Source organism: Phyllobates terribilis, unplaced genomic scaffold, assembly GCF_046119375.1.
Source record: "Phyllobates terribilis strain yellow unplaced genomic scaffold, ASM4611937v1 Scaffold_5__5_contigs__length_657084704, whole genome shotgun sequence".
NCBI classification, from domain to species: domain Eukaryota; kingdom Metazoa; phylum Chordata; class Amphibia; order Anura; family Dendrobatidae; genus Phyllobates; species Phyllobates terribilis.
In genome coordinates, this window is record NW_027362765.1 from 359,146,015 (window position 1) to 359,167,723 (window position 21,709).

Consider the following 21,709-nt stretch of genomic DNA (forward strand, 5'->3'; position numbering starts at 1 on the left):
CTGCTCCTATGTACAAGAATATAACTACTATAATACTGCTCCTATATACAAGAATATAACTACTACAATACTGCTCCTATGTACAAGAATATAACTACTATAATACTGCCCCTATGGACAAGAGTATAACTACTATAATACTGCCCCCTATGTACAAGAATATAACTACTATAATACTGCTCCTATGTATAAGAATATAACTACTATAATACTGCCCCTATGTACAGGAATATAACTACTATAATACTGCTCCCATGTATAAGAATAAAACTACTATAATATTGCCCCTATGTACAGGAATATGACTACTATAATACTGCCCCATGGACAAGAAAATAACTGCTATAATACTGCCCCTATGTACAAGAATATAACTACTATAATACTGCTCCTATATACAAGAATATAACTACTATAATACTGCCCCCTATGAACAAGAATATAACTTCTATAATACTGCTCCTATGTACAAGAATATAACTACTATAATACTGCCCCTATGGACAAGAATATAACTGCTATAATACTGCCCCCTATGTACAAGAATATAACTACTATAATACTGCCCGTATGTACAGGAATATAACTACTATAATACTGCTCCTATGTACAAGAATATAACTACTATAATACTGACCCTATGGACAAGAATATTACTATAATACTGCCCCCTATATACAAGAATATAACTACTATAATACTGCTCCTATGTACAAGAATATAACTACTATAATTCTGCTCCTATATACAAGAATATAACTACTATAATACTGCCCTGATGGACAAGAATATAACTAATATAATACTGTCCCAATTGTACAAGAATATAACTACTATAATACTGCTCCTATGTACAAGAATATACCTACTATAATACTGCCCCCTATGCACAGGAAAATAACTACAATAATACTGCCCGTATGTATAAAAATATAACTACTATAATGCTGTCCCTATGGACAAGAATATAACTACTATAATACTGCTCCTATGCACAAGAATATAACTACTATACTATAATACTGCCCCCTATGTACAATATAACTACTATAATACTGCCCCCTATGTACAAGAATATAACTACTATAATACTGCTCCCTATGTTCAAGAACATAACTACTATAATACTGCCCCTATGTACAAGAATATAACTACTATAATACTGCCTCTATGTACAAGAATATACCTACTATAATACTGCTCCCTATGTACAAGAACATAACTACTATAATACTGCTCCTATGTACAAGAATATAACTACTATAATGCTGATCCTAAGTACAAGAATATAACTACTATAATACTGCTCCTATGTACAAGAATATAACTACTATACTACTGCTCCCTATGTACAAGAATATAACAACTATAATACTGCCCTTATGTACAAGATTATAACTACTATAATACTACCCCTATGTACAAGAATATAACTACAATAATACTGCCCTTATGTACAAAAATATAACTACTATAATACTGCCCTTATGTACAAGAATATAACTAATATAATACTGCTCCTATGTATAAGAATATAACTACTATAATACTGCCCCTATGTACAAGAATATAACTACTATAATACTGCTCCTATGTATAAGAATATAACTACTATAATACTGCCCCTATGTACAGGAATATAACTACTATAATACTGCTCCCGTGTATAAGAATATAACTACTATAATATTGCCCCTATGTACAGGAATATCACTACTATAATACTGCTCCTATGTATAAGAATATAACTACTATAATACTGCCCCTATGGACAAGAATATTACTGCTATAATACTGCCCCCTATGTACAAGAATATAACTACTATAATACTGCTCCTATGTACAAGAATATAACTACTATAATACTGCTCCTATGTACAAGAATATAACTACTATAATACTGCCCCCTATGTACAGGAATATAATTACTATAATACTGCTCCTATGTACAAGAATATAACTACTATAATACTGCCCCTATGGAAAAGAATATAACTACTAAAATACTGCCTCCTATATACAAGAATATAACTACTATAATACTGCTCCTATGTACAAGAATATAACTACTATAATACTGCTCCTATATACAAGAATATAACTACTATAATACTGCTCCTATGTACAAGAATATAACTACTATAATACTGCTCCTATATACAAGAATATAACTACTATAATAGTGCTCCTATGTACAAGAATATAACTACTATAATACTGCCCCCTATGTACAAGAATATAACTACTATAATACTGCCCCTTATATACAAGAATATAACTACTATAATACTGCTCCTATGTATAAGAATATAACTACTATAATACTGCCCCTATGTACAGGAATATAACTACTATAATACTGCTCCCATGTATAAGAATATAACTACTATAATATTGCCCCTATGTACAGGAATATAACTACTATAATACTGCCCCTATGGACAAGAATATAACTGCTATAATACTGCCCCTATGTACAAGAATATAACTACTATAATACCGCTCCTATATACAAGAATATAACTACTATAATACTGCCCCCTATGAACAAGAATATAACTACTAAAATACTGCCTCCTATATACAAGAATATAACTACTATAATACTGCTCCTATGTACAAGAATATAACTACTATAATACTGCTCCTATATACAAGAATATAACTACTATAATACTGCTCCTATGTACAAGAATATAACTACTATAATACTGCCCCTATGGACAAGAGTATAACTACTATAATACTGCCCCCTATGTACAAGAATATAACTACTATAATACTGCCCCTTATGTACAAGAATATAACTACTCTAATACTGCTCCTATGTATAAGAATATAACTACTATAATACTGCCCCTATGTACAGGAATATAACTACTATAATACTGCTCCCATGTATAAGAATATAACTACTATAATATTGCCCCTATGTACAGGAATATAACTACTATAATACTGCCCCATGGACAAGAATATAACTGCTATAATACTGCCCCTATGTACAAGAATATAACTACTATAATACTGCTCCTATATACAAGAATATAACTACTATAATACTGCCCCCTATGAACAAGAATATAACTTCTATAATACTGCTCCTATGTACAAGAATATAACTACTATAATACTGCCCCTATGGACAAGAATATAACTGCTATAATACTGCCCCCTATGTACAAGAATATAACTACTATAATACTGCCCCTATGTACAGGAATATAACTACTATAATACTGCTCCTATGTACAAGAATATAACTACTATAATACTGACCCTATGGACAAGAATATTACTATAATACTGCCCCCTATATACAAGAATATAACTACTATAATACTGCTGCTATGTACAAGAATATAACTACTATAATTCTGCTCCTATATACAAGAATATAACTACTATAATACTGCCCTGATGGACAAGAATATAACTAATATAATACTGTCCCAATTGTATAAAAATATAACTACTATAATGCTGTCCCTATGGACAAGAATATAACTACTATAATACTGCTCCTATGCACAAGAATATAACTACTATACTATAATACTGCCCCCTATGTACAATATAACTACTATAATACTGCCCCCTATGTACAAGAATATAACTACTATAATACTGCTCCCTATGTACAAGAACATAACTACTATAATACTGCCCCTATGTACAAGAATATAACTACTATAATACTGCTCCCTATGTACAAGAACATAACTACTATAATACTGCTCCTATGTACAAGAATATAACTACTATAATGCTGATCCTAAGTACAAGAATATAACTACTATAATACTGCTCCTATGTACAAGAATATAACTACTATACTACTGCTCCCTATGTACAAGAATATAACAACTATAATACTGCCCTTATGTACAAGATTATAACTACTATAATACTACCCCTATGTACAAGAATATAACTACAATAATACTGCCCTTATGTACAAAAATATAACTACTATAATACTGCCCTTATGTACAAGAATATAACTAATATAATACTGCTCCTATGTACAAGAATATAACTACTATAATACTGCCCCCTATATACAAGAATATAACTACTATAATACTGCCCCCTATGAACAAGAATATAACTACTAAAATACTGCCTCCTATATACAAGAATATAACTACTATAATACTGCTCCTATGTACAAGAATATAACTACTATAATACTGCTCCTATATACAAGAATATAACTACTATAATACTGCTCCTATGTACAAGAATATAACTACTATAATACTGCCCCTATGGACAAGAGTATAACTACTATAATACTGCCCCCTATGTACAAGAATATAACTACTATAATACTGCCCCTTATGTACAAGAATATAACTACTATAATACTGCTCCTATGTATAAGAATATAACTACTATAATACTGCCCCTATGTACAGGAATATAACTACTATAATACTGCTCCCATGTATAAGAATATAACTAGTATAATATTGCCCCTATGTACAGGAATATAACTACTATAATACTGCCCCATGGACAAGAATATAACTGCTATAATACTGCCCCTATGTACAAGAATATAACTACTATAATACTGCTCCTATATACAAGAATATAACTACTATAATACTGCCCCCTATGAACAAGAATATAACTTCTATAATACTGCTCCTATGTACAAGAATATAACTACTATAATACTGCCCCTATGTACAAGAATACAACTACTATAATACTGCTCCTATGTACAAGAATATAACTACTATAATACTGCTCCTATGTACAAGAATATAACTACTATAATACTGTCCCTATGTACAAGAATATAACTACTATAATACTGCCTTCTATGTACAAGAATATAACTACTATAATACTGCTCCTATGTACAAGAATATAACTACTATAATACTGCCCCTATGTAGAAGAATATAACTACTATAATACTACTCCTATGTACAAGAATATAACTACTATAATACTGCTCCTATGAACAAGAATATAACTACTATAATACTGCCCCTATGCACAAGAATATAACTACTATAATACTGCTCCTATGTACAAGAATATAACTACTATAATACTGCTCCTATGAACAAGAATATAACTACTATAATACTGCCCCCTATGTACAAGAATATAACTACTATAATACTGCCCCCTATGTACAAGAATATAACTACTATAATACTGCCCCTATGTACAAGAATATAACTACTATAATACTGCTCCTATGTACAAGAATATAACTACCATAATACTGTAAAGGCTTAAGGTTTTGCTACAGTTGAAGTCACAAGTTTACATACACCTTTGCCACATTCATTAAAACTCAATTGTTCCCAATTCCTGACATTTAATCCCAGTCCACAATCGGCCTCTTGGCTCAGTCTGGATCACTACTGTATGTCCAGAATGTGAAATGTCAGAATAATCATAAAAATTCATTTATTTCAGCTTGTATTTCTTTGATCACCTTCCTAGTGGCTCAGAAGTTTACGTGTATGGGGTGAGTATTCGGTAGCATAACTTCGAGCACACGTGTCGGGTCGCCTTCTACAAGCTTCTCGCCGCTATGTGGTCACCTTATGAGGAGGACTCTCTAAGCGGTCGGTCACAGCTTAGCGGCGATGGCAAAGCGGAGTGGATCTTGCCCAGTGCATGAGATGCAGGAAGCAGACAGACATGCAAAGGAGGAAGCACCAGAGGAAGCAGAGCCGGGTGGGAACAGTAGATGTACAGACAATCCTAAACGTGCAGGCAAACAAGTGGTTAGCTGCTTAAAGCTACGTGACGTACATATCCGTCATGGGACACTAAGTAAAGTGCTCATGGCGGATATGTACGTCATGCTGATCACAGGGTAACAGCTTCTATACCGCTGCAATCAACTGCTGGAGACCAACTGATATACTCAGCCGTCCTCCTACTGTACCTGCTGGGAGCGGCATTTTCACAAATCCTACAGTTTAACTCTTTATATGCCACTGTCAATAGTGAAAGAGACAAAGCTTTCCCTCTGATTAGGCCTCTAAGTCTGCCAAGCACTACAGCCGATCAGATCCTGCCAGGGACGGGGCCTGATAGGACAGTGTAATGCATAGCACTGCTTAGGTGCAGCTGTGTATTACTGATTTACTAACGACATCATAAGATAAAAACATATTGTGAGAATTTTTATATATATATATATATATATATATATATATATATATATATATATATATATATATATAATAAAAACACCCCTCCCCCCTTAAATATAAAAATGGAAAAAAATAAGCATAGCTCACTTACAAAATGGCACCAATAAATACAACAGCTCGGCCTCATACACCTCGATAAATGAAAAGATGAAAGCTATGGCTCTCACAATAGAACATGTTGCAAAAATATATTAATATTTTCATTAAAAAACTGATTTTCTTGTGGAAAAAGTAAAATAAAAAAAATGTTATAAAATCATACTGAGCCGCACTATAAAACGATATCACCATTTATCCTGTACGGTGCACACCAGAAAAAGCCTCATCCAGCCGCACTAAAAATGAAATATAAACGGTTTGAAAAATTTGTTTGTATCCAAAAATGTGATTATTGAAAACTACAACAACTTGTCCTGCAAATATTAAACTTTAAAGCAACTCCGTGCATGGAAAAATATAAAAATGTATGTTAAGGTAACAACTTATTTGTGCAGCATGTGAATAGCGGAAACCACATAAAAAAACTTTTTTCTTAAATTTCTCCCTACAAAGAATTAATAACATTAGTAAGAAGTTATATGTACCACAAAATCCTGACATAAACAAGTAAAACTCATCCTAAAAAAACCAAGCTCACATATAGCTATGTCGATGGAAAAATAAAAATAATATGTCTCCTGGAATATGACCATAAAACAATGAAAATAATTGCTTTGTCCTAAAGGTCCAAAATAGGTAAGTCTATAAAGGGTTAATAGTACAGAAAACTGGTTACAGCTTGCAGAGATGTGGTTACACACAGGAATAATAGATGAATAGGCAAACTGGTAACTTGCTTGCAGTTATGGTTAATAATAGAGATTTGTTACCTTGATTGCAGAAACCGAGGTGAGAACAGAGCCAAGAACAGTAATAAGTTGCTGGTAATCTGGAAACTTGCAGAATGGCAGGTGTGGACTGTATCTAGGTAATTTGAACGGAGCTTGGAAATATACGGTGTTACTTGAATAGAAGTCAGGAGTAGCAGGAGATAATTAGACATCTAGTTGAAGCTGAGCTACATCGAAGGTAAAATAACTCTTGACAAACACATTCTCAATCCTCAGACAGCACACGGCTGAAGGTGTTGTGTGATGATGTCAGAGGTACCACAGGAAGTCGGCAGAGACTAGCAGAAAGTGGGCCAGCCACATGGGGAGGAAGCAAAGCCCGGCGCCTGCGCCAGGACAGGGGAGTAACACTCACAATAGTTGTTGCAATTTTGTTCTATTCCTCCTGATAGAACTGATGTAATAGGTCAGGTTTGTAGACCTCCTTGTTTGCACTTTATCGTCCCTAATCTATTTAAAAGAACTTTGGAAGAATGATTGGGGTCACTGTCCATTTGGAAGAACCATTTCTGGCCAAGCTTTTCCCTCATGACTGATGTCTTGAGCTGCCGTTTCAATATCTCCACATATTTCTCCTTCCTTATTATGCCATCTATTATGTGAAGGGCACCATACATTCCTGCAGTAAAGCACCCCCCCTAAAACACGATGCTGGCACCCCCGTGCTTCACATTTGGGATGGTGTCCTTTGGCTTGCAAGCCTCCCCTTTTCCTTTCATACATAATGCTGGTTATTATTCTTGAACGGTTCCATTATTGTTTCCTGAGACCAAAGGACATTTATCCAGTTGTGAACGGTAACCTGGCATTCTTGTGTCAGTTTTGGAGCAGTGGCTTCCTTGCTTCGCGGCCTTCGGGTCATGTCACTACAGGACACATTCTATAGTTGATATAGATACTAAAGATGAGCGGAGTTCGAATTCTCCTGTTGTGCGGATTTTCCCGGGAATTTGATTTGCTGAGAAGTTATTCTCCGTGAATTGAATGTCCCTTATTTTACTCTGGGGTCTCGCCAGGATACAAGTATAATAATAATAAGATGTAAAAAAAAATCACCTCTCCAGCCCCTACACTCTTCACTGTCACCCGTACGGTCCTCATCGCATCTTCTGATTGTTGTCGTGATCGGCGAGCCTCTTCACGCTAGGTTGGGGTTTCTGGCTTTGATGAGGCCCGGGACAGATCTGTGCAAGCGTGCGTCATTATAGGGGTTGTCCGGTCAAAACCGATAAGTCTGCAGTCACTCTGTGTGACTGCAGACTAATGAATCCCCCCCAACGCACGCTGCGGGGATTTGCCGCTTTCAGACCTAGTGACAAAGGGTATGTAATTGTTATACATACCCCGGGCCAGCCATATAACTCATACATACCCTCAGGTCCCGACTCAGAAACCAGCGAATCCTAGCAAGCACAGTGCCTGCACTGGGGGGATTCAATAGTCTGCAGTTACACAGACTGACTGCAGACTTATCGGTTTTGACCGGACAATCCCTTTAAGGTTACGGCACCGTGACTCTGTACGTGCATGTGTAAAACCATCCCGGGTCTCATCAGAGCCGGAAGTTCTGGCCTACCGTGAACAGGCGGGGTGAGTATAAGTATTGTTTTTTATTTCTTCACCATTTTAAGGTTCTTTATGGTACAGGAATATTGCGGACAGCGGATGTCATTTTGCTGAATTCACACGTTGTAATGTGTGCGTAGAATTCGACTCCACTCCAATATATTCGCTCATCTCTAATAAATAATTTTGTCCCCATTTCCTCCAGCAATTTCACAAGATCGTCTACTCTCGCTTTTGGAAAAATCAGTACGTGCACATCTAGGAGAAAGAGCACGTCTCCTTCCTGAGCGGTATGATGGCCACATGCTCCAGTCATGTTGTCCACCTCTAGATACAGAACAAGCGCCTTCCAGAATAGTATGATGGCCGCAAGCTACACAGTGTTTAGTATGTTCACCTTTAAAAACATGCCTCCTTGTTGAACTGTAGGATGGCTGCGTGCACCATGGTGTTTAGTAAGGTCACCTTTAGGAACAGGTCTTCTTGAATGGTATGATGGCCCCATGTTCCGGGCGTGGTTAGTAGGTCCACCTCTAGGAAACATAATGTGTCTCCTACCTGTCTAGTATGATGGCCGTGCGCTCCCATGATAATTCATACATCCACCTCTAGATACAGAACGCGTCTCCTTCCAGAACGGTATGATGGCCACATGCTCCAGGCGTGTTTAGTAGGTCCACCTCTAGATACAGAAAGCGTCTCCTTCCAGAACGGTATGATGGCCACATGCTCCGGGCGTGGTTAGTAGGTCCACCTCTAGGAGACATAATGCGTCTCCTACCTGTCTAGTATGATGGCCGTGTGCTCCCATGATAATTCATACGTCCACCTCTAGATACAGAAAGCGTCTCCTTCCAGAACGGTATGATGGCCACATGCTCCGGGCGTGGTTAGTAGGTCCACCTCTAGGAGACATGATGTATATCCTTCCTGAGCAGTATGATGGCCGTTTGCTTCCATGGTAATTAGTACGTCCACCTCTAGATACAGAACGCGTCTCCTTCCAGAACGGTATGATGGCCACATGCTCCAGGCGTGTTTAGTAGGTCCACCTCTAGATACAGAAAGCGTCTCCTTCCAGAACGGTATGATGGCCACATGCTCCGGGCGTGGTTAGTAGGTCCACCTCTAGGAGACATGATGTATATCCTTCCTGAGCAGTATGATGGCCGTGTGCTTCCATGGTAATTAGTACATCCACCTCTAGATACAGAACGCGTCTCCTTCCAGAACAGTATGATGGCCACATGCTCCAGGCGTGTTTAGTAAGTCCACCTCTAGATACAGAACGTGTCTCCTTCCTGAGCGGTATGATGGCCGTGTGCTTCCATGGTGATTAGTTCGTCCACTTCTACATACAGGACGTGTCTTCTTCCAGAGATGTTTGATGGCTGCGTGCTCCATGGTGTTTAGTACGTTCACCTTTAGGAACATGTCTTCTTGAACAGTATGATGGGCCCATGCTAAGAGCGGTTTGATGGTCGCGTGCTCCCATGGTAATTAGTACGTCCACTTCTTGTCCGGGTGTGTCAGGTGTGACAGACAGTCATTCTGGATCCGGCTGTAGAAGGTCATTGTGCTTGGCTCTGCAGGCACCTTCTTGATCTTTTCATCTCAGTAGTGTAGTGATATCCTTCTCCCTCTAGGACTTAGCAGTGACCTCCACCTTCTGCTGCTAATTGACACACCCTTGCTGGATGTTTAAATACCTTCAGTCTCTCCAGAGAGTCGCCGGTAACCGCTCTATTTTCCTCATTTCAGGCTTGAAGTACTAGTAGTCGGCTAGCGTCTTCTTGGAGTTCCCTTGGAGGATAGTTGGTGTGATCTCTCTGGTGTCTTCTAAGTGTTTCCCTTGTCTGCTTACCTATTTGTGTTTAATTGCAGTGGGGGCTGACTAGTGCTCACCCCGTTCCTTCCCTATCTAGAGCCTATTTCTAGGGGCAGTCAGGGATTAGGTTTCCTGCTTGGCGATAGGTGCGGAACCTATTTAGGGCTGTTAGGGGAGCCAGGGAGTTGACACATCTACCTAGGGGTCTCCACTCCCCCTTTCCCTAGTGTTTGGGCTTCCTCCTCCTCTTCCCGTCGTTGTGCACTTAGTCTTTCCCTCACCTTTCGTGACATCTCTAGATACAGAACGCATCTTCTTCCAGAAATGGTATGATGACCAGGTGTTCCATGGTGTTAAGTATGACCTCCATGGATATATTTCTCAAGCATGTCCCAGCCGTGTGAGGGTCCCCCAGTATTTATTTATATGTCTTGGCCGATTTGTCTTGATTTTCCCATAACATCAAGCACAGAGGCATGTAGGCCTTCAATGTAGAGCCACATGTTTACCTGTAATTAACACAAATGATGTCAATTAGCGGAGCTTCTAAAGCCGTGACATTGTTTTCTGGAACTTTCCAAGTTGTTGAAAGGCTCAGTAATGTTGGCGGATGTAAACTTCTGAGCTGCTGGAATTCTGATCTTGGCCCATTTATACTTCGACAGCCCATTTAATTTCTAGCGGAACTGTGTAATGCATCCCTTCCCCTGTGGTGGCGCTGCAGGGATATTGGACTCTTGCTGATCAATTTCCACAAAAGATTTCAGCGGACTGATTGTGACTCATACAATAAGGTTTTATTCGGGCGACTCTTCTAACAAAAAAATAATTATTCAAAATGGAGACTTAATATAAAGATCGGAAGTAAATGGAATAACCGAGTGTCAGGGAATATTGCCCATATTGTCGTGCCGGCCCCGCCTGGGGTAATCAGGGTAACTGCCCCACCGGCCAATACAACCAGCAGTCAGTCTGCAGTACAGAAGAGCGCACTTTATAAAACTGAGCAGAGAAGATGAGGAATTTCCTTTTTTTGTTCCTTGTAATTCTCATTAGAAATCATAATAGCGGCTTTTGATTAAATGGAGCCGGCTCCTGTTATTTGTACGAGATGAAAGCCGTATCAATGTTACAAAAGACAATGGAGATATTCCTTCTGCTTTTAACCACTTTCATATTGCAAATGATGGAAGACTTTAAAGGACGAATCGTGGACTCAGTTTCTACCATGTAAAATTAGAGGGGGGAGAAAGAAACAGAATACATTACTCCGTGAGGATGAGGAGGAAGGGACATTTCAATATCAAACCTGAACAGAAGTCTGAAGAAAATGATGGCGTCCTGGAAGACGACGAGAGACAACTCCCCACCACCTCCGCAGGTTCTGCTGTTACTGACCCAAAAACTACACCACCCAGAGATCAAAAATATCTGCCCCCTGCCCAATGAGGGTATTCTACACTGGGTACATATGGCACAACACAGTATATACTGATTAAGTACACGGTGCAGTAAATGGCGCAAAACATGGTGCAATAAATGGTGCGGCACACGGTGTAGTAAATGGCGCAGCACACGGTGCAATAAATGGTGCGGCACATGGTGTAGTACATGGCGCAGCACACGGTGCAATAAATGGTGCGGCACATGGTGTAGTACATGGCGCAGCACATGGTGCAATAAATGGTGCGGCACATGGTGTAGTACATGGCGCAGCACACGGTGCAATAAATGGTGCGGCACATGGTGTAGTACATGGCGCAGCACACGGTGCAATAAATGGTGCGGCACATGGTGTAGTACATGGCGCAGCACACGGTGCAATAAATGGTACGGCACATGGTGTAGTACATGGCGCAGCACATGGTGCAATAAATGGTGCGGCACATGGTGTAGTACATGGCGCAGCACATGGTGCAATAAATGGTGCGGCACACGGTGTAGTAAATGGCGCAGCACACGGTGCAATAAATGGTGCGGCACACGGTGTAGTAAATGGCGCAGCACACGGTGCAATAAATGGTGCGGCACATGGTGTAGTACATGGCGCAGCACACGGTGCAATAAATGGTGCGGCACATGGTGTAGTACATGGCGCAGCACATGGTGCAATAAATGGTGCGGCACATGGTGTAGTACATGGCGCAGCACATGGTGCAATAAATGGTGCGGCACACGGTGTAGTAAATGGCGCAGCACACGGTGCAATAAATGGTGCGGCACACGGTGTAGTAAATGGCGCAGCACACGGTGCAATAAATGGTGCGGCACATGGTGTAGTACATGGCGCAGCACACGGTGCAATAAATGGTGCGGCACATGGTGTAGTACATGGCGCAGCACATGGTGCAATAAATGGTGCGGCACATGGTGTAGTACATGGCGCAGCACACGGTGCAATAAATGGTGCGGCACATGGTGTAGTACATGGCGCAGCACACGGTGCAATAAATGGTGCGGCACACGGTGTAGTAAATGGCGCAGCACATGGTGCAATAAATGGTGCGGCACACGGTGTAGTACATGGCGCAGCACACGGTGCAATAAATGGTGCGGCACATGGTGTAGTAAATGGTGCGCCACACAGAGTATTACATGATGGGTCGCAGCAATGACACAGCGAGATCATAGCCAGCTACTCTGTTACCACCATTTAGGTGCGTCGTCCAAAGCCCTATCCAAGGGGCCGCACTGTCCCATATTCTAGGCATTGGTGAGGACCCAACAGCGCCCCCTCCGTGTATCAGGCATTGATGGCTTCACCTAATATCGTGGCCTCCAAGTTTGCTGTTTATCCATATATACAGTTGAAACCAGCAGTTTCCATCCACTATATATAAAGACACATCTCCATGTTTTCCTCAATATCTGACATGAAATCAGAATAAACCTTTCCCGTTTTAGGACAATTAGGATTTTACCATAATGTTTAATATTCGCCAAATGCCGGAATAATGAGAGAGAGAGAATGGTTTAAATCAGAAGTTTCCGTCCATTTCATTAGTATTTGGTCCCATTGCCCTTACACTGAATGACTTGGGTCAGACGTTTGGGGTCTCCTTCCACAGCTTCTCACAATAGTTGGTGGAATTTGGGCCGATTCTTCCTGACAGATCTGGTGTAACTGATCCAGGTTTGTAGGTCGCTTTGCTCGCAGCCTTTTCAGCTTTGCACATGCATTTTCTATAGAATTGAGATCAGGGCTTTGTGATGGCCGCTCCAAAACATGGACTTTGTTATCCTTAAGCCACTTTGTTACCATTTTGGCAGTATGCTTCGGGTCATTGTCCATTTGGAAGAGCCATTTCCCCCCAAGTTTTAACTTCCTGGCTGATGTCTTGAGATGTTGCTTCAGTATTGCCACATAATCTTCTTTTCTCATGATGCCATCTATTTTGTGAAGTGCACCAGTCCCTCCTGTAGCAAAACAACCCCACAACATGATGCTGCCACCCCCGTGTTTCACAGTTGGGATGGTGTTCTTAGGCTTCCAAGTTTCTCCCTTTTTCCTGCAAAACATAACGATGGTCATTATGCCCAAAAAGTTACATTTTAGTTTCATCAGACCACAGGACATGTCTCCAAAAATTAAAGTCTTTGTTACTGTGTGTATTTGCAAACATTAATCTGGCTTTTTTATGTTTCTTTTGGAGTAATAGCTCCTCCTGGCAGAGTGGCCTTTCAGCCCATGTTGATACAGTACTCGTTTCACTGAGGATATTGAGACAATCTTACCAACTTCCACCATCATCTTCACAAGGTCTTTTGCTTTTGTCCTTGGGTTGATATTTACATGTCGGACCAAAGCACGTTCATCTCTGGGACACAGAAACCGTCTCCTTCCTGAGTGGTATGATGGCTGGATATTCCCATCTTGGTTGTACTTGAGTATAATTGTTGGTATAGATGAACGAGGCACCTTCAGGTATCTTGAAATTGTACCCAAGGATGAGCCAGACTTGTGCAAGTCCACAATTCTCTTCCTGATATCTTGGCTGATTTCTTTAGACTTTCCCATGACGCTACACAAAGAAGCAGTGTGTTTCAGGTGTGCATTAAAACACATCCACAGGTATGTCTCTAATTAACTCAGATGTTGCCAAAAAAAACTATCGGAAGCTTCCAAACACCTGACATCATCATATGGGCCGTCCAGAATTGTTTAAAGGCATAGTAATCTTATTGTATGGAAACTTCTGACTTTGCAGTAAGTAATAAAAATGCCTTAAAACCTTCCCTCTCTCTCATTATTCTGGCATTCGGCAAATATTAAACATTATGGTAAAATCCTAATTGTCCTAAAACGGGAAAGGTTTATTCTGATTTCATATCATATATGGAGAAAAACCTGCAGATGTGTCTTTATATAGTGTATGGAAACTTCTGATCCTACAGACATGGATGGAAGAGTCGCCCTATTAAAATCTACATGGAGAGGATAAAAGAGCTGCACTATTCATCACAAACCTCTGTCACACATCTCTGGCAGTGGTTTATTTTCAGTGAGAGCAACATGATTGAGTGTGATGAAATCCAAATGCCCAATCCTATCATTGGGAAAAAGTCAGCACACCCCATATACATTATGTGGTTAAGCAATACTAAAATCTGTGCATTAAATAAATATGAGTGGCCGCCTTCAGCAGCCGTGCCAGGAGGGTGTGGTATAAGAGCAGCCGATCACTCCGGTCCTGGGCTCGGTTCACATTCACATTGCACTGTTTATAGTAGGGCGTCCAGGATCTATCGCTGCAAAAACAGCAACAAGCAGACCTAAAAAAATACTGGAGCCCTGACAGACATCATAAGGTAACAGGGCTAGTGATGAGCGAGCATGCTCGTTACTCGAGATTTACGAGCATGCTCAGGTGTTTTCTGAGTATCTTCAGTGTGCTTGATTGTTATGTTTAAGTCACTCTGTGCTCATGGTTTGCGACTGTTTGACAGCTTTAATACATGTGAGGAATGCCTAAGAAACAGGCATTTCTCACATGTATTAAAGGTGTCAAAAAGTCGGAAATCATGAGTACGGAGTGACTGAAACATAACACCCGAGCACGCTGCAGATACTCGGCGAGCACCCGAGGATGCTTGCCGAAAGGGTTAACAGATCATACTCGCTCATCACTAAACAGGACCCATTGGGTCGGAATAGACATGATGCCTTGAAAGGAGTCCAAATACTGAGTAAGAATTCACCCAATGTGCCCCATAAGCACAGGATGACCAGAAAGTCTGCACATCTTTGCTTTCTATTCTTCTACAAAACCACCCAGAGCCAAAAGTACCTAATGGGCGCTGCGTCAGCAACCTCTGCGTGGGGTTATTCTTCCCATCAGTTTAGATTGTGAGGCCCAACGGGAACAGTAATGACAGAAGAGCGAATCAAGTCCGTGGCTGCTGGACAGGAACCCTGTGAACCTGCTCCTACCCGCCGGCATCCTCGGCTCCTCCATGAAGTCATGTGTGCGATACATAGCAACAATGACATAGTGCAAGGCCGGCCAACCGGGAGAGGAGCCGGGATGCCGCCGCAGGCGAGAGGCGGCTCTGCAGGGCTCGTACCTGGTGGCCAAGGAATACGGATCTGACTGCTGGACCAGAGATCTGCAGTCTTAGTCGCTGCTGAATAGGCTGAATAAATAAATAAATATAAAGTTCCTAAATTTATAAAGTTACTGATTTAAAGGAACACTCCTGGAAAAACTCATTTTCTGTATTAAATCAAATGCCGCCCTCAGAGGGGTGGTGCGTGACTTCTAGGATTGGTGCCATCTTCCGCCCCTGAGGTCCTGCACTTGGTGGCACACAGGGTCAGTGGATTGAACCTCAGGGGTTTTCTGATTTTTCAAGGCAGCCATAGATGTCACCATCCCTCCGCATGATTATTTCACAACAGAGATATATTCTAATAATTGCCATGGAGCAAAGCACTTCTTTGTACAATTGCATCACTACAAATTCTTAGCAAATTTATGTCAGTCGCTAGATAGGTTGTTGAACCTTTATTGCCGTCACCATAAATGCTCTGACGATCAGTCCGACATCTCAGCCTTGATCGTGCCCCCTCCGACCGCCCTAAATCTACGTCGTCTCCCTTCCTTATCCCAAGTCCAGTTACTCACACAGCTAGTGTCTGCATTGGGGGAAAAAGTAAAAACACCCAGGAGGGAGCAAACATTAGGTAAAATGTCATTTTATGTCAATCCCTCTAAAAAAAAAAAAAAAAAAAGAACCTGAATGAACAAAGTTAACTTTTAGCAAACGGAGCTTTGACAGTGTAAGCAAGTGAATGGGCGAGTGGTGGAAAGGGGGTGGCGGACACGGAGCTCGGAAGCACTCACCTCTTCCCGTAATTTTAGCAACTGCGAGGAGAATGCACAAAGAGAGATAAAAAGGAAAGAGAAGGCGAGAGAGAGAGATCAGTTGTGTGACAGGATACAGAATTAACACTGACAATTTATCTGTTTACATGTTTAGCATTTAAAAAAAAAAATCACAGACAAACACATTAAACGGAGCTAAACATTCGCCGTGTTCCGGGCGCCTTTTCTTTTTTTTTGTGAGTGACTAAAGATCAGTTTCTCATACTGTCACATTAAACAGAAAAAAAAATGGTTTGGGATTCTCTTTTAAAAACCACATCTAAGACGCAATCATCAAGTAGAGGGGAATGGCTCGGTGGAACTCGGTTACAAAGAGGAAAAATAAAAAAAAAAAGAAGGTTTTAGCCTTCGTATTCTTTATCATATAGACTTACACCCAGTCACCCACCGTCTCGCTCAGACAAAAATCACTGCTATTCTTGATGGTACCAAAAAAATACCAAAAACCTCTGGAGGTCCATCCCGCGGAAATACACAGGGCCGTGCGAGGTGCCCCCTGGTGTAAGGAACGCTCTGGTGCGCAGGGGGGAAAGCTCTGCCACAACATGGCAGCACCACTGCCGGCGGAGAGGTTTAGCCCCATCTGTAAAACCGGCAACATTGTTTTTTTTATTATTTTTCCCCTTTTTTTTTTTTTTGCATGTTTTTCCAGCTCGGCATATTCCTGAACAAGTGCCAGTATTCTCAGATTACCCTCCGAGCTGAGCAACTTCTTTCTTACACAGTTCATTCTCCTTAAAAAAGCGTTTGTTTGTCTTACTGACGACCGATGGGGACGAGATTGAGGTTTTCACTAAGTAAATTATTGCTGCTCTGATGCCCCAAAATAAGAGTTTGGGTCAGGAGACGGCAAAGCTGCCCGGCTGGAGTTTTAGAGCAAAAAAAAAACAAAAAAAACAAAAACCCCTAATATATTCCCGTAATGAATGACAGGACGGCGTGAATGCTTGTCAGAGATAAAGATATAAAATGCAATCAACAACTACCACATCTGCACAATAAGGCTTTACAAATCAGCAAATTTACATTTCTACTTTAAACCATTAAACCATTGGCGGTCTATAAGCAAAATTATTTATATGCATTTTATGGCTCCGTCTCTGAATATCAATGTCTATTAAAAATGACCATTGAGGTTATCAATATCAAGCCTAAACTTTGTGCAAATCAATGAGCCAAAATACAAAATAAAAAAAGGAGATAAAAAAAAAAAAAAAAATTAAAGACGTAAACAATAATTCAAATATATATTCAATTTAGTACTTTTTATTTCTTTATGTATTTTTATAGTTTTTATCATTTTAATATATAATATATGTATATTAAAAGGATAAAAACTATAAAAAAAAATCATAATGAAAAAAAAAAGTACTACACTGAATAACACTTTTAAAAATGCATAAAATATACAACAATAAATAAAAAAACTAAACTGAATAAAAATGTAATACATCTATAAATAGTATACATAATATATAATTGTTACCTATTCTATATAGTGTATAATAATAATAATATATATACAATATATATAATATATATATATATATATATATATATATATATATATATATATATATACATACACAATAATAATAGGTAACCATAAACCATAATTAATTTCTGATTTAATGAACGCTTTGGCCACTAATCATACATCCCAAAATAAACCTTACTTGTTTAACTCATTTTATCTACTGTTTTAATAGAAAAGCAAAGTATTGATCGATTTTTTTTTAGGTTATAAAAATGTTATTTGATTTTTACCTACATTTATTATTTCTTTCTAATGCACTTTTAATGCCAGTAAAGGACATAAAACTATAATAATTAAACACATCTCACTGCTTATGAACGTGACTTAATGATAAGGAATCTGATGTTTTGCTTAAAATATAAATTTAGCAGCAAAAAAATAAAAAAAAATTCTAATTTTTCCCCCCCTATTTACAATTATTGAGTGGTTTCTATAGGGGTTAACAAAAGTGGGATTTTTTTTTTTTCTCCGTAATCGTCTCCTGGAGCCTTATGTTAAGAAGATGGCGGCAAAGCTGACAAAATCTTATGACAGATATTTATTTTCATTTTTTAGAAATGCAAAATTTCCGGCGTTGAAGGTTCACTTTTCAGAGGGGGATCGGTAAGTGCCGGATACGTTCCGATCAGTGATGGAGGATTCGATGTTTACATGAGCGACGGGTTACTTAGCAAAACTTATTCTACCACATTCAATGATCTTTAAAACATTGGGGATTTTTTTTTCTCCAGACTTTCCACTTGCAAATAAAAAAAAAAAAAAAAAAAAAGAAATCTTTATCTCATTTGTGCTGGATGGCTGAATTTAAGCCTTGGTTTGTTTGGGCTTTTTTTTTTTTTTTCCAGGATTTGTTACTAAGTAGCAGGACGATGCTTCTCCTTTATCATTTTAATCAATGACACATTCAGTCAAATTAGGAAAAATGACAAAAAAAAATGATGAAAAAAAAAAAACGAAACAATTTTTGTTTCTCCTGATATCTAAAGTAAAATAATCAACGCTAATTTTGATATTTATAGGAAGGCGGAAGGTTCACGTTGCTACTTTTACCAAAATATTAAAAAAAGATTCCTTTTTTTTTTTTTTCCTTTTTACGGACGCGGAACTTGATGCGAGGGGTAATCTGTTTCTTTGTAGACTTGGGAGAAAATAAATCTGGTTTGCGCTGGTTTGAGCCAGTGAAATCTCTTGTGGTTAAGCCGTCTGCTGTGACTAAAATCAAAACCTGCCGCGGCGTGTGCGATGGGGATGGAGGCGCATGCACGTGACTCCCAAAACCACCGAAATTAAAAAAAAACGATAATGTGACGAGCAATTCCTGCCGGCATGCTGATAACAAATAAATGCTGAACTCTATTAAACGCCCCTTCCCTATTATCGCGGGTCGAACAGACAATTTTCTGAACTTATGATGGTTGTCTATTTACTTCTCTATAAACCCTCGCCGTGCCTAGAAGAGATTTGAGCTCGCTAATGATCTTCTCTGCCGGGGCTATATGAGATGATACCGGCCTTCTTCAGATCTCGGGGAATTAAATTGACCAACTTCACCCGCCAGCTCTGTAGCTGAAGACTGATGTACTTTATGCACAGCGAGCCAAATCTCACACCAAAAGGATCGAGCGGACACAAAAATTAAGCATCTTCTGCTCGGCAAATATTAATTATTTACTGTTGTGATTCCACTGAAGAGTTAAAAAAATTAAATAAATTAGAATATCGTCGAATTGGCAACATGGTGAAAATTAAAAAAAAAAAATGTAAAAGTTCATTGTTGACAACTCGTAAAAAAAATGATTGACAACTTATATATATATATATATTTTTTTTTACGAGTTCTTAATAATGAGCTTCTACATTTGTATATATATATATATATATATATATATATATATATACTGGATATAGATATATATATATATATAGTGAAAAAAATAAAAAAAGGTAAAAATACATATTCTACAAGTTGTCAATATTGGTTTTATGAGTTGTCAATAATGAATTTTTAGATTTTTCTCACTATATATATATATATATATATATATATATATATATATATATATATATATACACACACACACACACATACACAGATATATATTCACATATACAGTATACACATATATATCCACCCACGAATTGTCAATGAATTTTTACATTTTTCTTCACCATGCCAATTTGATAATATTGTGTTTTGATATAACAGGCCTTTCTGTAATTACTTAATTGATTACCAATATAGATTACATACATACACGTATATATGTACATAAATATATATATTATATACACACATATCATATATATGTGTATGCATTACACACACATACAGTATGTACACATACATATACACATAAATCTGTATAGATATGTATACACATACATCTATAGAGATATATATATATATATACACACACACCGTATATACTGTATATATATATATATATATATATATATATATACTTATATCACATCAATAAAATAATAACAGAAAGGCCTGTTATTATATTGACTATTGTACTAGAAACAAAAATAAAAATGTACAGCTGCTGCCATGAATAATAACAGTCTCCATAATTTTTTTAATTAGTTTATGGGTTTATGACATATGACCAATTTATTTTTTTATTTCTACTATTAAAATGTAATATTTTTATGACTGTCATTGTTAAATATGAATTATGGGTATTCATTTTTATGTTTAATTCTGATACGTATATTTTTTTTATAGTCATTCAGTATACATAAAAGAGCAGAAAATATGAAGAATGTCATGTTAATGCTGCTCAACTTGCTAAATCTACGTCCTGACCCTGACGGCTGACATCTACGGCCGTGTACACACTCTGCTGACGGAGTTTGTAGATTTGTGCCCAGGTCTCCAGTGTTTATAACGTTCACACAAAAGAATATTCCATCATTTACTAAAAAGAAAATAAAAGTCGCGCTATGAAGTCAAATCTTCTGGGGTACAAAATAAAATGATAATAATAATGATGATAAATAATAATAATAGTAATAAAACACAATTGTAACAGAGTTAATAATTAAAAAGAAATGTAAATGTTCTGATGCAAGAAGATTTCTGATCAGACAGAGAAATCCTGCATAGAGGAGAATAGGAAGCAGTGAGGGGTCATGGAGAGACCCTGTGTGACCGAGACGCACAAGTCATCTACTTATTATAACGGAGACATGAGAAGGAAATGAGAGCGGCTGCCGCTACCTTGGTGGACGATATCCCTTTAAGAGATCGGTATTATTTATTTAGATTTGGCTGTGAGGACAATTCCTCTAATTCTTATGTA

The 21,709-nt window shown here is 38.5% G+C and overlaps 1 protein-coding gene across 4 annotated transcripts in view; it reads right to left on the minus strand.

Moving 5' to 3' along the window:
* Window positions 1-21,709, minus strand: part of VTI1A (vesicle transport through interaction with t-SNAREs 1A) — a 588,779-nt gene that overhangs the window by 413,388 nt on the left and 153,682 nt on the right. For 2 of the 4 annotated variants that reach the window (XM_073684725.1, XM_073684727.1), the window contains exon 5: window positions 16,823-16,843. The exons of the other annotated variants lie outside the window; for them this stretch is intronic. In XM_073684725.1, the coding sequence (XP_073540826.1) occupies window positions 16,823-16,843 (21 nt within the window). The remainder of the gene's footprint in view (window positions 1-16,822; window positions 16,844-21,709) is intronic. 4 annotated transcript variants of the gene reach the window in all.